Source organism: Anarhichas minor, unplaced genomic scaffold (assembly GCF_050575085.1).
Source record: "Anarhichas minor isolate MPS153535 unplaced genomic scaffold, ASM5057508v1 ptg000030l, whole genome shotgun sequence".
NCBI classification, from domain to species: domain Eukaryota; kingdom Metazoa; phylum Chordata; class Actinopteri; order Perciformes; family Anarhichadidae; genus Anarhichas; species Anarhichas minor.
Window position 1 is genome coordinate 1,899,750 of NW_027466476.1, and position 18,251 is coordinate 1,918,000.

Below are 18,251 nucleotides of genomic sequence, written 5' to 3' on the forward strand. Positions count from 1 at the left end.
AACCTAAACCCCTATTGAATACTGTTATAGTGCAATAATAATATGTAAGATTATATAAAATACCACAATGAATAGTTTAACTACCAGAGGACGTTCAAATAACCTGAAATGACTCTCAACTCACCACTCTCATTCTGTGTTGTCTCAACAGGAAGTCGTTTATTTTCTGTTCTGCAAAACTTCAAAACTACATAACCAGAGGGCTCTCATCTTTATTTGTGCCTTTGCAGGTGTGTGCTCATCAGTAATGACTGCTTTTACCTTTACATACATTGCAGCAACTGCCAAGCCAATGCACTGCTCTTGTGTGCAGCTATATCAGTGGGACTAGCTTTGTTTTTATGCGCATAACCTTTAGGTTAGTCATGTTCTCTAGAACAGCCTGCCTCCTACAACTTCCAGTCATCACAACAGCAAAGTAACCACAATATTGTACAACACAGCTACAGTAGCTGTCTCTACCCAGTGGAGCACAGAGCCTTACAAGTCTTATTTGGAGTCAATGGATCTGTGCCATTCCAGCTCCGGGGTAAAGCAAAGCTTGCTGGGGGCCAAACACTGGCTCTCCATAGTGCTGCTAGTGAGCTGTTCAAACATGGCACGGTTGAACAGCCAACCTTTTGAGCTCTTCTCCCCTGCTTCCTCTTACTCCTCCCCTGAGCACTGTGTGCTTTATTCTTCAACGTCAACAGATCCATTTGAAACTATTGCAACAGAGTTGCAAAAGAATGCTGCCATGTCCATCACCGGTTTGGAAACAAAGAGAGTTAAAAGTGGAAACCTCTCTGAAAAGGACCGAGGCAGTTTATTGCCGCCAGGAGGAGAGGCCGGGGGTTTGGGATAAAGCCGCTGCAAAATAATCAGCAGCATAGATCCACAGAAAGAGATATTTAGACTGGATCCTGAGTACATTGTACACTAGGGAATGAATACAAAATATACAAGGTTTCAAATAAAGCCAGACGGTGTTATAGCAGCTTGGTGCCCACTGGACAATAAATCACACAGGAAACGTCACCAGAGTCCTGGCTTGCCAAAAATAGCAAAGAAAAGCAGCAGCTAATTAAGGCAGTTCTGTTTGGAGCAAAAACAATAAATTCTAAAAATATCAAATGAGAAATACTTTCATTTTGGAAAATGTTTCCCAGGGAAAGAAACGGATCTTAAACTATTAAATGAGATGCTTAGGATAAAATGGAATCGGTTGGACACTACGTAACACATTATTTGGTGTAATTTGCAGGAGATTGTGACGAATAATTGGCAATGGTACAAGTTGAATTCAATGCTTTATCAATTAAATGTTTTATTCCACACAATTTCTATCCCTTCAAATACTCTAAAGTTACTCAAGTGTATCTAAAATATTCTTCTGGTTTCATATGCTGCTGTATGTTTGTGTCTGTATCAGAGGAAAACAATCATGATCAAGTGAGAGAAGCACTTAAAAAAAAACCTTAAGTCAAAGATCGAGTCACATTCTTGAACATTTATTTTGATGAACAGATTTGACACAATCCAAATGACTCTTCCTGATAACGGTACACTAGAGGGACGAGGGAGAAACCTCATCTCCAGCCGGATGGGGAGTCCAGACTACTGTACAGAAGCACTCTCCTTGAAAAGGCTGCCGGATGGGAGTAAGATCACTGATGTAAGGGGGGGAGGGGGGGGGGGGGGGGAGGGGGGGAGGGGGGGGAGGGGATAAAGACAATAGCTTTCAGAGTTCGCTTAAAAATAAATTAGGCAAGATGGTCACTTCATGAGCAGGAATCCAATGTAGAACACGATGGCTGTTATGAAGTGTATTAGTATGAGTGTGTATCAGCTAATTGACATAACAATATTTTAGTCAGGAGACCCATCGTGATGGTCATAACGTGTGCAATGGGCTTTAAAGCGGTAATGCTAAAAGCATCCCGAATGCATTCGTACTGAATGCACTTTAAACCCTTTTTACTTCAGTTATGCTTCATGATTAGCTTTAACATGGAGGAACATCTGCCTCAATACACAAACCTCCATCCGAGTAACTGCGGGTGCACCGTTTCCATTTCATAATGTGAGGGGTTCACACATTCCTTGGAAGAAACACAGAAACATAAAACGTATGAAGAGCCCATCTGAAACTCCTACAGTGATCACATATTTAGATACAAGTCTTAATGTAAAACACAAAGCTTAAAATACAAGTTTTTTTTCTCTTGGAAAAAGCCCATAAAAATATCTGTAATGTAACAAAATCTGGCATTGTGCCCCAAATCATGGGCACAACCCAGTCATGCAAAACCCCAACTCAGTCACAGGTTTTAGCTTTAGAACAAACTAGTTCTGATCTACAATAACTCTCTTCTAAGTCCCAAGTATAATCAGCTCTAACATTGTGTGACACAAACATGACAGTTAAATGAAAATGAAAAAGCTGAAAATACCAAACAAAGACAGTAACTCAATGATAGATAACAATACAAGTTTTCCCACAAAAGACTGCTTACAAGGAAGACAACGCTCCTTCTCTGTGAGCACCTTACTTTCATTCTAACGCAAGCAGGGCTTCAGTGGAGCTATTCCCACAAAGGGAAGCGGACTCAGAATGACCCGTAACAACGACGCAAACTGAACAAGCCTGGCTGAGGCAGTGACCGAGGAAGCCGAAAGGAGTACTGTCGACATCAGAGAGGGAGAATTTCCAGTCCAAGAGCTCCTATAGAGAGGGAGCACTGCTGACTGCCCATTTAGTCAGAGGTGCCCAAGTGGGTCTCTGGTCCAGTCCACCTCCACACATGTCCTTCAGGAGCGACTGCGGTCCTCTTGGGTGCCCACCAGCATTTTACTGTACAGCTTCTGCTGCTCCTCTTTGAAGGTATCTTTTACCTTTCCTCGCTTCAATCCTCCATCCCTACAAAAGAGTTTGAAATGGGTGACGACAATTATGTTTTGGTTAATGGGGTTGACACAATTATGCAATTCACCCATATTCTACTGCTTATCAGGTTCTGCTGAAGCAATGAAAGGCTCATCAAATACGCTCCATCACAAACGTGCTGTTTTTGACACAGCAACAGACTTGATATGCAGTGCATACTCTGAGCTGACCAGAGAAATAGACACCCCTATCCATTGCAATGCAATTTGACATTATTTTACTAACTTTGTAGTGTTTACTACTTTATGTTTACTTTGTCAAAGAGATGTTAAATTCATCTCAATGGTCATTGAGGCTCTGATGGCGGTACACTGAACAGCAAACTGCATAATTACTGCAAAGTCAAAATATCAACTGTAAAAATGCTCTATTATATTGTAATCTGTTTCTAATAATTTTCCCTGTCAGTGATTGAAACAAAAGATTAGAATATTGGACTGAATTTAAATACTATATATATATATATCTATTATATTTAATAAATATCTTTATTATTTGTGATTAATACCATAGCAGACTTTAGCAGTGACTTGTCGCCTGCAATAGAATATATTCTCAGAGCGCTTCTAATTATTGCAAACTGCTGCTTGCATTACATTTTCATATAAAAGTGTCAAAGGAACAGAATGATATGTTGCATAACTTCGCTCACAACGTCTCATTGAAACTCTAGCAGGAAACCCACAGGTGGAAACACTGTCATTGACGATGGGCGATCTATTAGGAGGCCCAATAAGCCAGTGCAGTGAATAAACACACACGATGCTAGGGCCACTTGACTGGATCAGCTAAATGGATTCAGTGGTAAATAATATCATTGATTACACCCGTGCAACTGTCTGTTAATTACTAATTGCTGGCATGGATTAATAATAGTAACCAGTGTGTTGAAGCGTGTTCATTATCCCTCAGTCAGTCTTGGGTTTGTATGTGAACGTGACAGAAAACATTGAGCTGAATGTGTCTTTCTCTCACCACAGGAGGTCGACCAGTCCGCCTTGCCTGGCTATGGCTGCCTTTACACGATTAGCAAACTGTACAGCATCCTCACCCTCCTGTTGGAGAAGATCGATATGAATACAACAAAGGCAAACAAGTTGTCATAACAAAGCAATTAGCTCCGTTAATATGTTGATTGATCATCCATGGAGTTAACCATGGAGCCTCACCTCTCTAGACATGGGGGGAAGGTACCACACACTGCAGACGATGGCCCAGCTGCTCATCATACGCAACAGGTAGTTCACCATCCCAAACTTGCTGCTATTCCAGAAGGCGTCTCCGAATCGAGGGTCGTACTGCGAGGATCAAACACAGTAGAATGAAGGTTCAGGACAAGTAGTATTTTGAACAAACTGCTAAAAAGAATGCCGATGGTTACAATTAGATGTAGCAGGTAAAAATAACATTAAAAAAGACTCACCTTAATGGCCACAGGGTAGACTGTGGCACCGATCTCAAAGCTGCCCTTCTTAAACATCATAACTGATGTGTTGTTAATGCAGGTACCTGGAAATTTAGAATATTCATAGAGAAATAAACGAGACTTCTGGGCCTTTCTAGGAAAAGTAGATGGCTATGGTGTGATTTAGAAGTACCTGTAACAGATAATCGAACAAACTCACCTTCTGGGAAAATGAGAATGGGCAGTTTAGATTTATCTTCTACATGGTCACTCAATCTGCAATACAAAGTGTAAGTAGGTTATAATTAAAAATCTCTCTTTACTAAAGAAATATAAACTATAAAAACTTAGATTTCAGTTACACAAGTTATATAAAAAAAAAAGAAAAAAAAAAAAAAAAAGATTCACACTAAAATGCAAAATGACAACTCTTGCAGAAAAACAGAACAATAACAAAACATGTAATACAAACAAAGCTTGTAATGCTACCTTTTGGCCACTAGATGTCTGTCTTTGACTTCTGAGCGTTCAAACCAAATGTGTGGGCAGGCCTTCACCATGGATCTCTGAATGATCCCCATCAAGCCACCGTGAATTTGGCCAACCTGACGACACAGCACAAACACAAGCACGGTTTCAACAGACATTCAGCTGCCACTGAACAAGTGACCAGTGTCGATGTGTCTGTAGGGGTCCTGCTAAGCAGCAGCACAGTTACCATAGCATAGCAGCCATCGCTGGCCAGGATGATGACATCAATAGGCGAGGTGTGGTTGGCGACACACATGCCTCCGTTCTTGGGTTTGTTCTCGCTGTAACAGTTGAGACGGAAACACTGTTAGGCTATGTATCATGACTGTTAGCAAGGGTCAAAATACACTTCTAGTGCACAATATGACTATGAACAAATCGTTTTATATTCCCCATTAAAATATGGGTACACACAATTGTGGATATAAAAGGTTTGACCCCCGGAGCATGCAGGACCTGAACGTACCGAGTCCATATTCCAAAGATAGAGTTACAATCATAAAAAAAGAAAGAGAGAGCAACACTTTCTCTGTCACTGGTGTATTTTTAGCCCCAGAGAAGAGAGGAATACGGGTTACAACACACCAGGCATTGAAGGCAGACATTCAGAAGGCCACAAAAAATGATGCTTATCTCACCTATGAGTGCTATTGATATCTATCTATATATATATATATAGATATATATATATATACCAGCTGTTATAGACTACAGTCGATGGGCAAATAGATAAAGCAACAACTTCCTCCTCCACATCCTGTTGCATGTGCCCCTCCTCTCTATGCAAGCTCCATCTACTGTTCCTCTTACATTCTAAAATGTTAAGATAAAATGTCACAGCCAACAGCAACATTCAAGAAAGTGAAACGTGTGCTTGCAAAATAGCTGAAGTGAATTCAGCGTCTCCAAGCATCGTGTTTTAAAGTTAACAAGATGGCTGTAGCGGCATGTCCTAATCAGTACTGCTGAAAATAAATGGATAAATACACACTTTTAAAAAGGTTGACAGAGGTCTTAGCACAATTTACGCTTCCATCAAATGACTTGTATAGGCGTCTTCAAACCAAGACACGGCATCACAAGTCACAAAGAAAGAGAGTTGGTCACAAAGAACCCAAATTAAATAGAAAACTACTTCATTAGTACAGCAGAAAAACACTTTCCAACTAAAAAACATGGCTCTCATATATACAAAAAGCTTATAGCTGACAAAACATACCTGGAACATCAAGGACAAGTGGGAATTGGAATTACACATTATAGTTGAAGATAATATATGGTATGACCCGTGCACACCTTTATATGAAGGTGGACTTGTGTTACGTACATTGCACATAGGTGTTTACCCAAGTTAGATGGGTTGTTGTAACAAAACCGTGATATAATAATGTACCACTGGAAACGCCATCGCTATGTTCATCCCTAACTGACCCCGCCCCCTTTTTGTAGAGAAAATAAGTGTGCCGTGGCTGTGTGTATGAGGAAGCGTTACTGACGAGGGTTCTGTGCTTCACCTATAGGCTCATATGCCTCCTGCACCGAGTACGAATGTGTAGACGGTCTGTGTCTAACCTCAGGCTCCCTCCCTCTCACACTGACACTCTGGGTGCTCACTAGCACAGCGCTAACACGCCCTGGTTTCTGCTCTCCAGAGACAAGTCATCCCTCATGATGTAACATCACAGACCCATTTCCTGTCACAGTGCTGCGGATCATATTTGAGACAGAAGAAGAATTGGACGATGTGAACAAGATGAGCATTTGAGTGGCTTTGGGATTTTATATTATATCCCCCTGGATTCAAATGTATGACAACTGTCAAACATTAAGTAGTTCAGAGGTTAACTTCAGCTCAAATGTCAAGGCATTTGGAAAGCTACGAGGTGCAACATGCTTTCTCTTAAAAATGTCTGCTTGCGTAAAAAAAATTCTGGAAAAAATTTGGTTTTGCCAAAAGCATAAATCAAATTTTAAGATCCTATTTTACCATTGACACTACTTGTCATTTTATGCAGGTTATCTTTTTGGTTTGCCAAATGTATTTACTTCCACTACAGTGAACATGTGACATTCAGTGCAGAGCTCTGTCCCAATAAAAACAGGATTTCGTTTTGTGTCAATAATCAACAGCGACACTGTAACCGACTTTTAAGGCTTTTTGCAGAGCATTAACTAAGTTACTTCAGAAAAAAAGAAGAGAAATTGACCAAAAGGTTGAGAAACTGCAGGGAAAACTGAAGCAAGTGTTAAAACACAACAACAACAAAAAACAGGGAAGCAATCAACCAGCAGCAGCCATCCTGCTAACCTTTGTTCGATTGACTGGTGGAGAAATCAGAGTATGAACTAGGTATTGCAGGAACATTGCAAAGAACCTCCATGTTATGCATATTATAAGCCTCGATGAAATCAAAAATAGACACGTCTTTATGTCCCAAATGTCAGTGTGGTTTAAGGAAACCAGTCTAGCTTCTATGACTCATCTTATTGCTTCCATTATGTATGTTGACCTGATTAGATTACCCGACTCATCTGTTTGAATACAGTATTTCAGAGACCATCAAAGCAACTCCCACATGTGCGTCATCGCCCCTTTTACACATCCTGTCCTTTTCTGATAAGGACGGTAGACTTTCTGCTCCACTACTGCAGTGTTCAACTAATACAGGTCGATGGGGAGTCAAACAAAAGGATTTGGAATGGTTTCAAGCCCAACTAAAGTTCCTAGTCACATAACTTGTTGAGGTGTGGAACCAGGGCGTAGGTGTCTTACCTGTCATGGTAGGTTATAATGGCAGTGAGAGCTCTGACACAGATTCTGTAGCACATCAAATGGACTTTCTGACTGAGAAAGTTTTTTAACCTGCAGGAAGGAGCATACGAAAGAAAGCATGATGTACTTTGTGTGTCAAGACGCCAAATCTAAATAATTTGGATGAATTAAAAGCAGACTTACCTTCCATTTGGCAGCAGCCCAATAACACAGGTGAGGAACACGAGGAGGCCGACACCAGTGAAGGCAAGAGTTACCCTGAAACACAAACGGGCCGGTTACACCTAACTCTACACCAGGGAATCTGTTAACAAGCAGCAGCATTTCTGTAAAAACACAGAGCGGAGGGATTCCACTTTTTGGCTGAACAAATTTAAAACCAATTAGTATTTTACTGGCATTTAAAAAGCAAGAACGCGATCCCTTTCCTTCCAACCACTCAACAGTTAAAGGGTTGTGGTTATCAATTAAAACGTTCACACTCTCCTCTACCCCCCCCCCCCTCCCCCCTGAGACACTGAGACTCCAGAAGGGCATATTAGGAGATGATTAAACTGGCCAACAAGCTGACTTAATCTGGATGAACCAATCATCCGGGTTGGAGAAGGTGATGATTAAACTCGACAAACACGAGGGAGGTGAAGGTTTCATGCTCGTGAGTGAGCCGGGTCAATATATTCAACGAGAGAATCTATTAACAGAATGGGACACTAGAATGATGCATGTCTGTACAGCGGTGGCCTGATTCGTCTCCCCACTGGTGATTGGAAGTGAGCCAGCCAGGCTTAGTAGAGTCCCCGTGACTGTCTACGGCCCGAATGAGGATCTCACTGCATGTGCCAACACTTAATGTTCCTTGTGTGTTCTGCAGCAGACAGAAACCTAATACAGTCTGCCCAAAATCTAGTTATTTTTGTACAGGTGGGTTGCCCACTAAATTGGCTGTGAATGTGTACGTGTTAGCCCTGTACCCTACTTCTAGTCTAATGCATGCTGGGATTGCATTCAGCCCCCGTGGCCATGCACAGGTAATGGCTCTTCGGCCGGTCTGGCTTTGTGTTTTTGGATGTTATCCCTCAAACTCCCAGGCTTCCTGGATTACCCACCATGCACAGGTGGCATAATTCTTATTCAACCGCGACTCCTCAAACAGAGTCACGCCACCTCACTGGGTTGATTTGCAGACAAAGATACACTCGGTGTAACAAAACTAAACAGTATTTTACCTAGTACAATCTAAAACCACCTCTATGCTGGAGGTACTGCTAATACCTGAGAGGCAGCAGGAAGCCGTAGCGGATCAGCAGGCCCAGCCCCCAGAGGACGGTCAGCCTCAGGCTGATGTAGTGGAAGTTGTTTTTGCTGCGGGTCAGCAGGTTCCAGGACTCCAACTCCTCAGCGGAGAACCGCTTGGTCACCTCGTCGTCCATGATGCTCGCCACTCCTCGCCGAGCGAAATAGAAGATGTCGGACATCTCAAACTCGGGGGCCGAGTTCAGGTCTCTGTTGCTGCCGCTCCGCCGGATCTCCTTGATCTCCTGCTCCAAGGAGGTGGGCTCCTTGGCAATGATGGCTGGAACGGTTCAGAGAGAAAGGACGTCAGCCACACTCGTCTCTAAAACAAATACAGCGCTTGAACACGCACACAGACAGCACATCTTACCATTGGAGTAGGGTTTGTACAAGTGGTGATTATTTTCTTTTGCTCCTCTCTCTATCCTTAGTGTGGCCCACTATAATAAAGACAAAGGTGTGTGTTAGAATACAAGTGTCCCAAAATACATGGAAATTCAGCATGCTCACATCAAAGTGTTTATTGTGGCTCCTGTAGCAACCAGCTGCCCCTACAAGCAAACTGTTGTAATATACATAGTTTTTAAAACTGAAGATTCAAGAAACTCCCAGCAAGTTCTTCTTTATGATCAGAGTCCCAGCTGTTTCCTGCTCAGGTTTTCTCATGCTTATCTGAGTGTAGTTGTTAATGTTGTAAACCCTCACAGTGCAAAACTTCCACAAAGTCGAGGAAACCACGTTCTCAGAAGTTGACCTCGTCCTGACCTGGGTCAATAATAAGTCTTATCTGTGACCACAGCTGTGTTCTATTAAGACAACATTATAAAGCCCACTTCCCACTGTTCAATACGTAGATAACAACAAACCGGTGTCCACTGAGAGCAGGGATGCACCGATATCAGTCCAATACTGACTCAAGAAGCTGTGACAATAAGATGTTTATATACTAGATACTTTACATACTAGAATGTTTATTCCTGTTTAAGTTTTCACCAATTTGTTGCTGCATTAAAAAGGTTAATTAAAAGGTTAACGGTTAATTTGAAAGGTTTTCCACCAAGTTCCTAGTGTATGATTTACTATTATAATAATAAATCATTTAGTAAATTCATATCTATGTATTTATTTGTTGCATTTATTTGTATTTATTATTTTACCGTCATTTAACCAGATAAGTCAATTTAGTTTTATTAAGTTGGGAAAGCAATGTTTAAATCGAGCCTGACTTCACACAGTGAGGCACACAGCTTATTAATTAATAACTGGTATTTGATTGGTACGCCGTATTTGCCGATACCCAAAGCTCAGCTATCCGTATCGCTAGCGGGACAGAAAAGGCCGGATTGGTGCGTCCCTAACTGAGGAGGCAGGAAAAGGACACAGTGTTCTAGCTGTAAGACAAGCAGCAGAGCTCGGGGGTTAAATTATGGCCGGGGAGGCGTTGGATGCTTTTTCTCTTGGCCAACAGCCTCAGACTATAGTTCACACCACAGCACACGATGACTTCAGAGATTTAGGTGCACCAACCAATATCAGGGTATAGTTGAACAAAGTTGAAAGCATGGTTGTAAGTATTCTCAAAGACAATAATGCTCAGCGGGCATGCAAGTTGAAAACACTAGAATTGGCTTGGGGCACTTGCAAAATATATATATAAATATATATATATATTTGAGTGACACCGTGATATTGCTTGCAGACGCCATCTCTAGATCAGATTATTTTCATATTCCTACTTACTTTACTTTATTTGGTGTAGAGACAAGTTTTACGGCTTTGGGCAAATTGAAACCCATGTTGTGTGCGACTTTGTTTCAGAGATACACTCTGACAGCCAACTTAAATCTATAGATATTTCACTAACAGTCTGAAAAGCAGACTAATGACATTCAGCCTACAGTAGTGACATCTGCATTTGATGGATACATCCTGGTCATAATTACGTAAATCTAATACGCAGGCACATTACCAGCATATCCACATACCAACATTCCTTTTGCAGCTGGGCTACCGTTAAATCGTGGCGTGACAAGTCGTCATACTAAATCAACTTTATAACAAGCAGCTGCAGTCGACAAGATTCTTTGGCTGGAGAGAGGAGGAGCACAGAGAGCTGCTGCTGGAACAGGAACAATATAAAGCCAGTCCGTCACGATCGCATGTGGCTCCAGAGCTGCACAGCAACACAAACTAACGTTGAGCAACTAATTGCAAAAGGTCTTGGTGTTACACCTAATCATGCCCTAGACAAACACTTTTTTTTGTATTCAACAAGCCTGCAATGGAGACCGTTGCAAGCAATGGCGCATATTAAAATAGTACAAACCAGAAAACATTGCTTCAGGTTCGCACAGTCTTTACTGCATCTGTCCTTTGACCTTTTCTCTACATCTCTTGGTAGTTACAGCAATCATGAGCTAAGACCGTCTCATATCTCCCACTGGTCCATGTATTTCTGGCACAAGATGTGCTCTCAGAGGTCAGGCTGGGAAGCGATGACAGCTTTACTTGTGAAGATGCATGAGAGAAAGCACAAGAAGGGAAACTGGATAACGGCGTCTGGAGTCTAATGGTAAATAAAGCCGACATCTCAAAACTGGGCCTCATTGCACAATGAAGCCGATGCATTGCTGCCATCACTGGTGATTCAAACTCATTTCTAGAAAGCAAAAAAACAGCACATCATTAATACTCCAGGCTCACACACAACAGTTACAACAGTACCACTGTTTCCCCCACTTACATAAAAAGGGAAGAATGGCCCTGTGGCTGTGATGCTGATCTGTATCTGCCTGTGAATACAATGTCCACTGGTCGGATGCTAAAGACAAGCATGAAGCTCACCAATATCCTGAAATGCACATGTGAGGTCAGCACATTTCTAAAAAAAAAAAAGACTTACTCAACCAACTACAGCCTTAAAAACGTATATTGTATACAGGTACCTGCTGATTGAAAGGGCGGAGAAAATGTACAGCAAAAGCAAATACAGGCTGTCCTTGAATAACTTTTACTGTCTATGGTTTGTTGAACAACAGGGTGTTAGAAAGGAGCAGGAGACAGATAATCATAACTGTGCAAGAATAGAAGCAGACCTGGAGACATACTTCTTCATTGTGTGTATACAGTGCACGCACCTTCATCACACATCAATCACCTAAAACTCAAGTTAAAATTGTACAAAAAGTAGTAAGCCATTGTGCAGCAAGCGCTTACCTCAAAGAGCTTTAATAAGGTTTTCATGTAGAGACGTCGGATGCCAAAGGACACCCCAAAGATGGCCGGCACGATAATGAAGACCAACAGCAGGGTGAACCACACGGTGAAGGAGATGCCCAGCAGGATACACACCAAGTTGTCGAAAGGGTTGAAGAAGAGCTCCATCTTGACGTTTCTATCAAACTGTTTGAAATCAGATGGCAGAGGAGCTACAGCACTTCACCTTCTGGCCCCAAGTGGCCCTGATCTTTTGTCAGAAAAAGGCCTTCATCAAGAAGACTAGGGGATGGAGCTCCTAGCATTGAACAGAGAATCAATACAAGTAGAAGTGAGCATCTGGAGGTTGTTGCCCTCTTGGGCAATATTAACGAATTTCATCATCTTCACCATCAATCGGTTCCTGAAACTCAAGTTGAATTCAATTCCAGGAAAGGCAACGTGAAGTCAATAAAGTTAGGTCCTTTTTTTGCAGATGTTTGCTATTTGAGCAAAAACCTCCTGCTGGTGACAGAAATGTAAACAATGAAACAACCGGGCACAGCAGGTGGTCCTCTCGTCGTGAAGCTCCGGGGGATCCGCAGACCTGTGCCTGTGAAGATGTAGAAACAAAACGATCAGAGTGATGCATCTCACAACATTGTGTCCTCTAGGACCAAAGTAGTGCGAGTTATTAGTTCAGGGCAGAAAAGCGTGTCCATGCGTCACTATCCTCTGAACGTTGTAAATTCTGAATACCGGTATGGGAAGTTAGTGAGGCTAGCTCTGGCTTTTCTCCAAAGCTATGGATACCACTAATCTAGGGGAAAAGGGTGATAATTGTAATGTATCCCTTTTCAGTGAACGGCCAGATAACTTTATAAGCTAACGTTACTGTTACCAGCATCAGTGCAGAGATAACGTTAGAGGCCCTCCGTCCTCATCGACTGTGATGATGCTAACGAGAGTAACGCCACACTGGGTTAGCTCAGACTCATCACTACCAACGGTTAACGGTCAACGCTTCATTTAGCAACAAATGGAAATAGCACACAAGCACAACCGCAGCTACTAGTGGGTCTCGAGACTCAAGACTTCCTGTACCCACGCGGAAGATTTTGCGTCTAAAGTTAGCTTATGGCCTCCAGAGCTAACGAGCTAACGGGTATGCTACGTTGTGTCCCCCTGGCGTGCTCCACTTCGTTCAGCTAGGTCGCGCCCAGCCCTCGAGAGCACCGTCCGGGTGTAACGTTACACGAAGTGCTGAGCCAACCGTTTTAATACAAGCTTGGTTTGAGTAAGTTAACGTTACGTGTTCCGAGTATCTCACCGGTTACTTTCATAAACCAACAAGTCCTACCGCATGTAACTAGTTTAATTGACTTAATAGTTAACTAACCGTTAGTCCCGTTACGTCCGGCGCCGGTACAGTGAGGCTTCACTGGTCATTCAGTTGTCTTTGTCTTGCGGACTGTAGCCAAACTCCACCCGGAGAACAACATGGGCAGACAACGGGCGGCTCGTAGCTGGCTACGTATTAGAAACCACCGGCCGGCCCTCGGCTGATCACACTCAGCTCTACGTTGACACCTGCTGGCCACAATGATGTACTGCAGTAACATACAAACAAATATATTGTGCAATGTGTGACCACTAGGAGCGCTGTAGAGCAATATTTTGATGAGCGGGTGTTCATGCGATATCATGAGAAACTTAGTCACTCTACTGAGAAGGCAAATATATACGCTGCAACGGATGCATTCAAATAAAGCAGAAAAAAGCATATTTTTAGACTTTCAATTCTAAAGAGAAGAGCAGTAGGCTGGGTAACACGCTGTGTCCCCGTGTTACATTTTTTAAATTCTAATTCTTCAATGCTTCCATCAGCAGAAACAAAAGGCCAAGGTGTGGATCGCCATCTTACATATATAAAACCTAAGCAAACAAAAACAAAACCTTTATCTGCATGGTCACTAGAAGTAAGTGAGATAATTTGATTATTTTTTGTAATTTGAGTGAACAAACACTTAAAATAATTTGACACTAAAATACTGTAATAACAAAAACGTTTTTTTATTTGCATTTACATCCATGTACAGTCTTCTCAAGTAATCTCGGATAAACAAAAATGAAAACTGAACTGAAATTTGGCACATCATTCACCCTTCGACCTTCAAATCCTGAATTAACATGCCTATTCCAATAGAATAAAGTAAAACCTCAGTTATGTTTCATATTTATAGATAGTGTATTTCGATATAATATTATAGCCACTCTGAAAACACAGACGCACAGTCAACATCCATCTTGTACTGGATGTCAGGTTCCAACAGTCCATAGTGAAAGTGAACATCTTGTCAACATCACACTCAGTCCTCCACTGCTCTGACAAGCGTCAAGCATTGCTCTCCAGGAGAGCCTCAAAGTCTGGGGAGCAAACCATCTTGTGTTTGATATTCCCTAATATAGTCAAGTTGCCCGTTCTTCCCTCCGTACCAATAGAGACCAACTCCTGAGAAAACAAAGGGGGGTGAGAAGAAGAAAAAGCATGTCAGAAATGTTAAGAATTGATATAAAACAAATATCTAGAGACACTGGAAAACACAAGTTGCACTGTATCAAAAAAAGATTCAGTATGAGGACAAACAGAGACATCAATAGTGGGATCACACCTGAAGAAAAGAGCACGATGCTCCTAGAGACACATCGAGCGTCACTTGTCCCAGTATGAGCTGGACCCGGCCAGACTTCCGCACCAGCATCTTTCCCACAAGACCCTCCCGCAGGTCTTTCAGATTGCAGTTGGTGTCTTCAGCTTCCTCCTCCTGTTTGAAATGAAAACACGGCTTACACACATTCCCCAAAGATCATCGTGTATTCGACATGTAGACGACAACTACATTTACCTGAGATTCTGTTTTCAGAAGCACGGACTGCCCGTCCTCTGACTTCACCTCTGTTTTCACCGGCCTGTGCTCCTGAGTCGGGGGCTGGCCGGGCAGCGTGTCCGGCATCTGCATGAAGAAGAGCTCCTCCCCTTTGCTCAGACTCCATCGGTGCAGCAGCTCAGGGAGAACTTCAGGCTCAGGGAGAGGAGGGGGCCTGAAAGCTCCTTCTGACTTCTTGATTTCGGTTTCCTCAGGCTCCTGTTTCACTGAGGAGAAAATAAAGTGTCCTTTTAAAAGAGAGCAGCTGCGCGGACAACATGCTTGTTATTTATTTCCCGCTTTCACAAACTATCATACATATTGGAAGCTGCTGACTTGGAAACTGCTACATAGATACCACACCTTCTAGTTTTATCTCGCTTCCTTCCATGGGTTCAGCATCCTCCTCCACCTCCTCAATTTTAACGGCAGCGCTACTAAATTCCTCCGTGAATCCCCATCCCGATACAGCAAGAGGAAGCTGGACAGGGCAGCTCCTCTGCTCACTCCTCAGGAAGGGGTCGTCTATAAACTGGAAGAATGCAAAGGAGAAGAAAAGTTACATTTCAGCGAAATGCAAAATAAAGCTACTACGAGGAACTTTTGTGTTGATTTTGGCAGTCCCTATGGACAAAAGCGGTAGTGTTTCAAAGAAGCAGAGTCCCTTTAGAAAACCTCTGATTTAACTGCAGCAGGGTGCGACAGTCTGCCCCGCTTAGTCCTGGTTCTCCCGTGCCTCGCTTCCCTACAGCCGGCCCAGCAATACAACCGGGAGAATAACTGTACAGAGATGGCCAATCTTCTCGTCGATAGTCTCGTTTACTTATACAAGTCAAATAGAAACATCAGTATTAAACTGAGACTCTTTCATAACCTCGCGGTAACTTTAATAAAGAGGATAACCAAGCGACTTACAGTATCTCGCTCCAGCTTGGCAAGTATCTCTTTGGTCTCTTCCTCCGTCTCTCTCTTCTCCTTCTTAATATTGATGATGGGCAAAGGTCCCACGCTCGGAGCTTCTCTCACATTCTCATAGGCACCTGTGTATGATAGAGGGATGCTTTTAAACCAAGACAAGACACAATCAAGCATGTGTAATATAGACTGTGTAACTACAGCAGTATAGAGGGAGTGGTCCTCCAGCTGGACTCCTACCTTTCTTTTTCATCATCTGCTCTGCCGGCCCCTGCTCAAAAATAGAGTGGGACTGGATGACGTCCGGGCGATCTCGGCCCCTGCCTCTATCTCTCGGACCCCGACCCCGACCTCGACCAGCATCCCTCCTGTCTCTCCTCTGCCCGCCTTCTGTTTTTGTTCTGTCACAACAGACAACGTCATTGACCAACAGTCGAAAACATAGTTGAATCTATTGTTATTTTTCCTTTTGATCAGCTGAGAACTTACTCTTCTTTGGCTTTCCTGCCAATAATGTTGGGTGTAAAGGTTTTCTAAAAAAAAAAAATTTAAAAAAATACAAAACTAGTATTAAAGGATGGGAAAAAGCAGAAGCAATCCTGGACAATGATTGTTACCGACAGTGAGATACAGCACGTTACCTTCTTCACTCCTCCCAGGGTGAGGTCTCTTGACCGCATTGAGGGGAGCCGGCCAGTGGAGACGGCAGCGGGGGGTCGGCGGCCCATCAGCACTCCTCTGCCGCTGCCTGCAGGGGTCGGCACACGTTGACCACCGGGGTCACCGGAGCCTGAATCAGCCATCCTAGACTGGAGACATGTGGCAAAAAGGAATAAAGACCTCGTACATGTGTGACTGATTATTAATAATATGAATCAAACTCAGATGTTCTTAGCTGATTTATTGTTATAGTGTGGACAGAAGAACAGATAGAGGTATACTGACTTAATAATGGACAGCAAGGATGATGTATTTATTTTTGTTTACTTAAGAGTGCTACACTAAAGTCACCTACACGTGCTGGCAAATGAATCTGTTCAGGAAAAAACTAAACATCCTATCATATTATTCTATATTGTTAAATTTACAGCATTTATATTGATCAGTGTTATTCTGAATGGAGACATGCAGTTATTTCTCAGAAAGGGGCCTCTGCTTTTTTACCACAGTTACGCATGTAATCCAGTGACATAAACAACTGACAGCTATTTTTAACTATTCAAGTCAATGGTCACTTTAAACTTTTTCTATGTCACGACTTCGGCTTGTAATATTGAATGATATGACGTCAACAACGGCGAAAATTCAGTAACACGTGGCCAAATTAAAACACGAATACAAGGATGCACTACAAGTATTATTGAACGTTAAGGTTGTCAAGAAAAGCTGTTGACACGATGTGCTTCTCCGGATACTTACGTTATGATTTACTCGGATGTCCCAATTCAATACTACGTCCTAACGTGCGAGAGAAGAGTCATTGCAAGTTGTTTTAGGCTAGAGCTGGTTCTGACTCGGCATGACGCGCGGCGCCATGACACTTCCGCAGTGTCATCAGCCTGTGAGTTCACGTGCATCAAACCTGCGCAGAAAAACCCGCATGAATATCAATCGTGAAATCAATTCAACTATCGTATGGATAAATATTATAATGATCTCGGCTTTGGAGAATTTCGTTTATGTTTTTTTACTTGCCCTATATATTCTGAGTTCTTAGAAAAATTATGATAATGTGCGCAGTCAGCGTAATGAAAGGAATGTAGGTTAATGCTCACGGCTCACTATTCAATGCCATGAATACACTCTTTGAGATGAATTATTATTCAGGCACGAGCCATATACACATAGACTACTGTAGTTAAGCCTTGACTGTTAAGGCAACATGCTAGGCCAATATAATGTGAATAAATAGCGCTCACCTGCTAAAAGTCAAGCAAAATATTAAAGGCCAACACAGTGCCAATAGATAATAATATACATACATTAATAACATACACAGTGCCATATCAATGTATCAAGAACTCTATGCAAAAATCCTGCAGTTTGGTGAGGAATGAGCAGAGTAGACTAGCCTATTATTTTCACTATATATGTTTTTACAGGTTCAGTATTTATTTATAGTGGTCTAAGCTCCAACACTTGATAGTAACAGCAACATTGTATTCATAAACTTAATTCTGGGACATTTTTCTACAAATCTACACAACGAGTTATTCTCTTCTTTCAACTGGTTTTCCATGCAGATTTTTAAAAGTTAAAGAACACCATTTGGTTGAGGGCAAATCT

At 42.3% G+C, this 18,251-nt stretch overlaps 2 protein-coding genes across 7 annotated transcripts; both read right to left on the reverse strand.

Moving 5' to 3' along the window:
• Positions 1-1,469: 1,469 nt before the first annotated feature.
• Positions 1,470-13,680, reverse strand: LOC142964121 (glycerol-3-phosphate acyltransferase 4). Of its 6 annotated transcripts, XM_076104274.1 has the most exons (15): positions 12,145-12,284; positions 11,672-11,779; positions 11,255-11,587; positions 10,914-11,101; positions 9,299-9,368; positions 8,908-9,208; positions 7,819-7,893; positions 7,636-7,725; positions 5,050-5,143; positions 4,821-4,936; positions 4,552-4,607; positions 4,350-4,435; positions 4,096-4,224; positions 3,902-3,981; positions 1,470-2,899 (listed from the first exon to the last, which is right to left on the reverse strand). In XM_076104274.1, exons 4-15 carry the CDS (start codon positions 10,917-10,919, stop codon positions 2,791-2,793), a joined length of 1,212 nt encoding a protein of 403 aa, XP_075960389.1. In that variant the 5' UTR covers positions 10,920-11,101; positions 11,255-11,587; positions 11,672-11,779; positions 12,145-12,284; the 3' UTR covers positions 1,470-2,790. The 6 variants fall into 6 exon arrangements, with proteins under 6 accessions (XP_075960389.1, XP_075960387.1, XP_075960390.1 ...); XM_076104272.1 differs by lacking the exons at positions 10,914-11,101; positions 11,255-11,587; positions 11,672-11,779 and adding exons at positions 12,535-12,736; positions 13,523-13,680 and having other exon boundaries at positions 12,145-12,442; XM_076104275.1 differs by lacking the exon at positions 11,672-11,779 and having other exon boundaries at positions 11,255-11,430; positions 12,145-12,267.
• A 500-nt stretch (positions 13,681-14,180) lies between these two features.
• polr3d (polymerase (RNA) III (DNA directed) polypeptide D) lies at positions 14,181-17,512 on the reverse strand. The gene is made up of 9 exons (XM_076104277.1): positions 17,385-17,512; positions 16,607-16,774; positions 16,455-16,498; positions 16,206-16,366; positions 15,966-16,090; positions 15,414-15,582; positions 15,030-15,277; positions 14,796-14,948; positions 14,181-14,635 (listed from the first exon to the last, which is right to left on the reverse strand). Exons 2-9 carry the CDS (start codon positions 16,766-16,768, stop codon positions 14,519-14,521), a joined length of 1,179 nt encoding a protein of 392 aa, XP_075960392.1. The 5' UTR covers positions 16,769-16,774; positions 17,385-17,512; the 3' UTR covers positions 14,181-14,518.
• Between the last annotated feature and the right edge of the window lie 739 nt (positions 17,513-18,251).

Bases quoted from the DNA above. Each gene is read 5' to 3' on its own strand.
- LOC142964121 (XM_076104272.1), bottom strand. From the start codon at position 12,312: ATGGAGCTCTTCTTCAACCCTTTCGACAACTTGGTGTGTATCCTGCTG. The intron at 7,894-8,907 runs GTATTAGCAGTA...TTTGTGTTTCAG, and splicing joins GGCTTCCTGCTGCCTCTCAG to GGTAACTCTTGCCTTCACTG. The intron at 4,608-4,820 runs GTAGCATTACAA...TTTGTATTGCAG, and splicing joins AGACATCTAGTGGCCAAAAG to ATTGAGTGACCATGTAGAAG.
- polr3d (XM_076104277.1), bottom strand. From the start codon at position 16,768: ATGGCTGATTCAGGCTCCGGTGACCCCGGTGGTCAACGTGTGCCGACC. The intron at 16,499-16,606 runs GTAACGTGCTGT...TTTTTTTTTTAG, and splicing joins CCCTGGGAGGAGTGAAGAAG to AAAACCTTTACACCCAACAT. The intron at 15,583-15,965 runs GTAAGTCGCTTG...GCATTCTTCCAG, and splicing joins CCAAGCTGGAGCGAGATACT to TTTATAGACGACCCCTTCCT.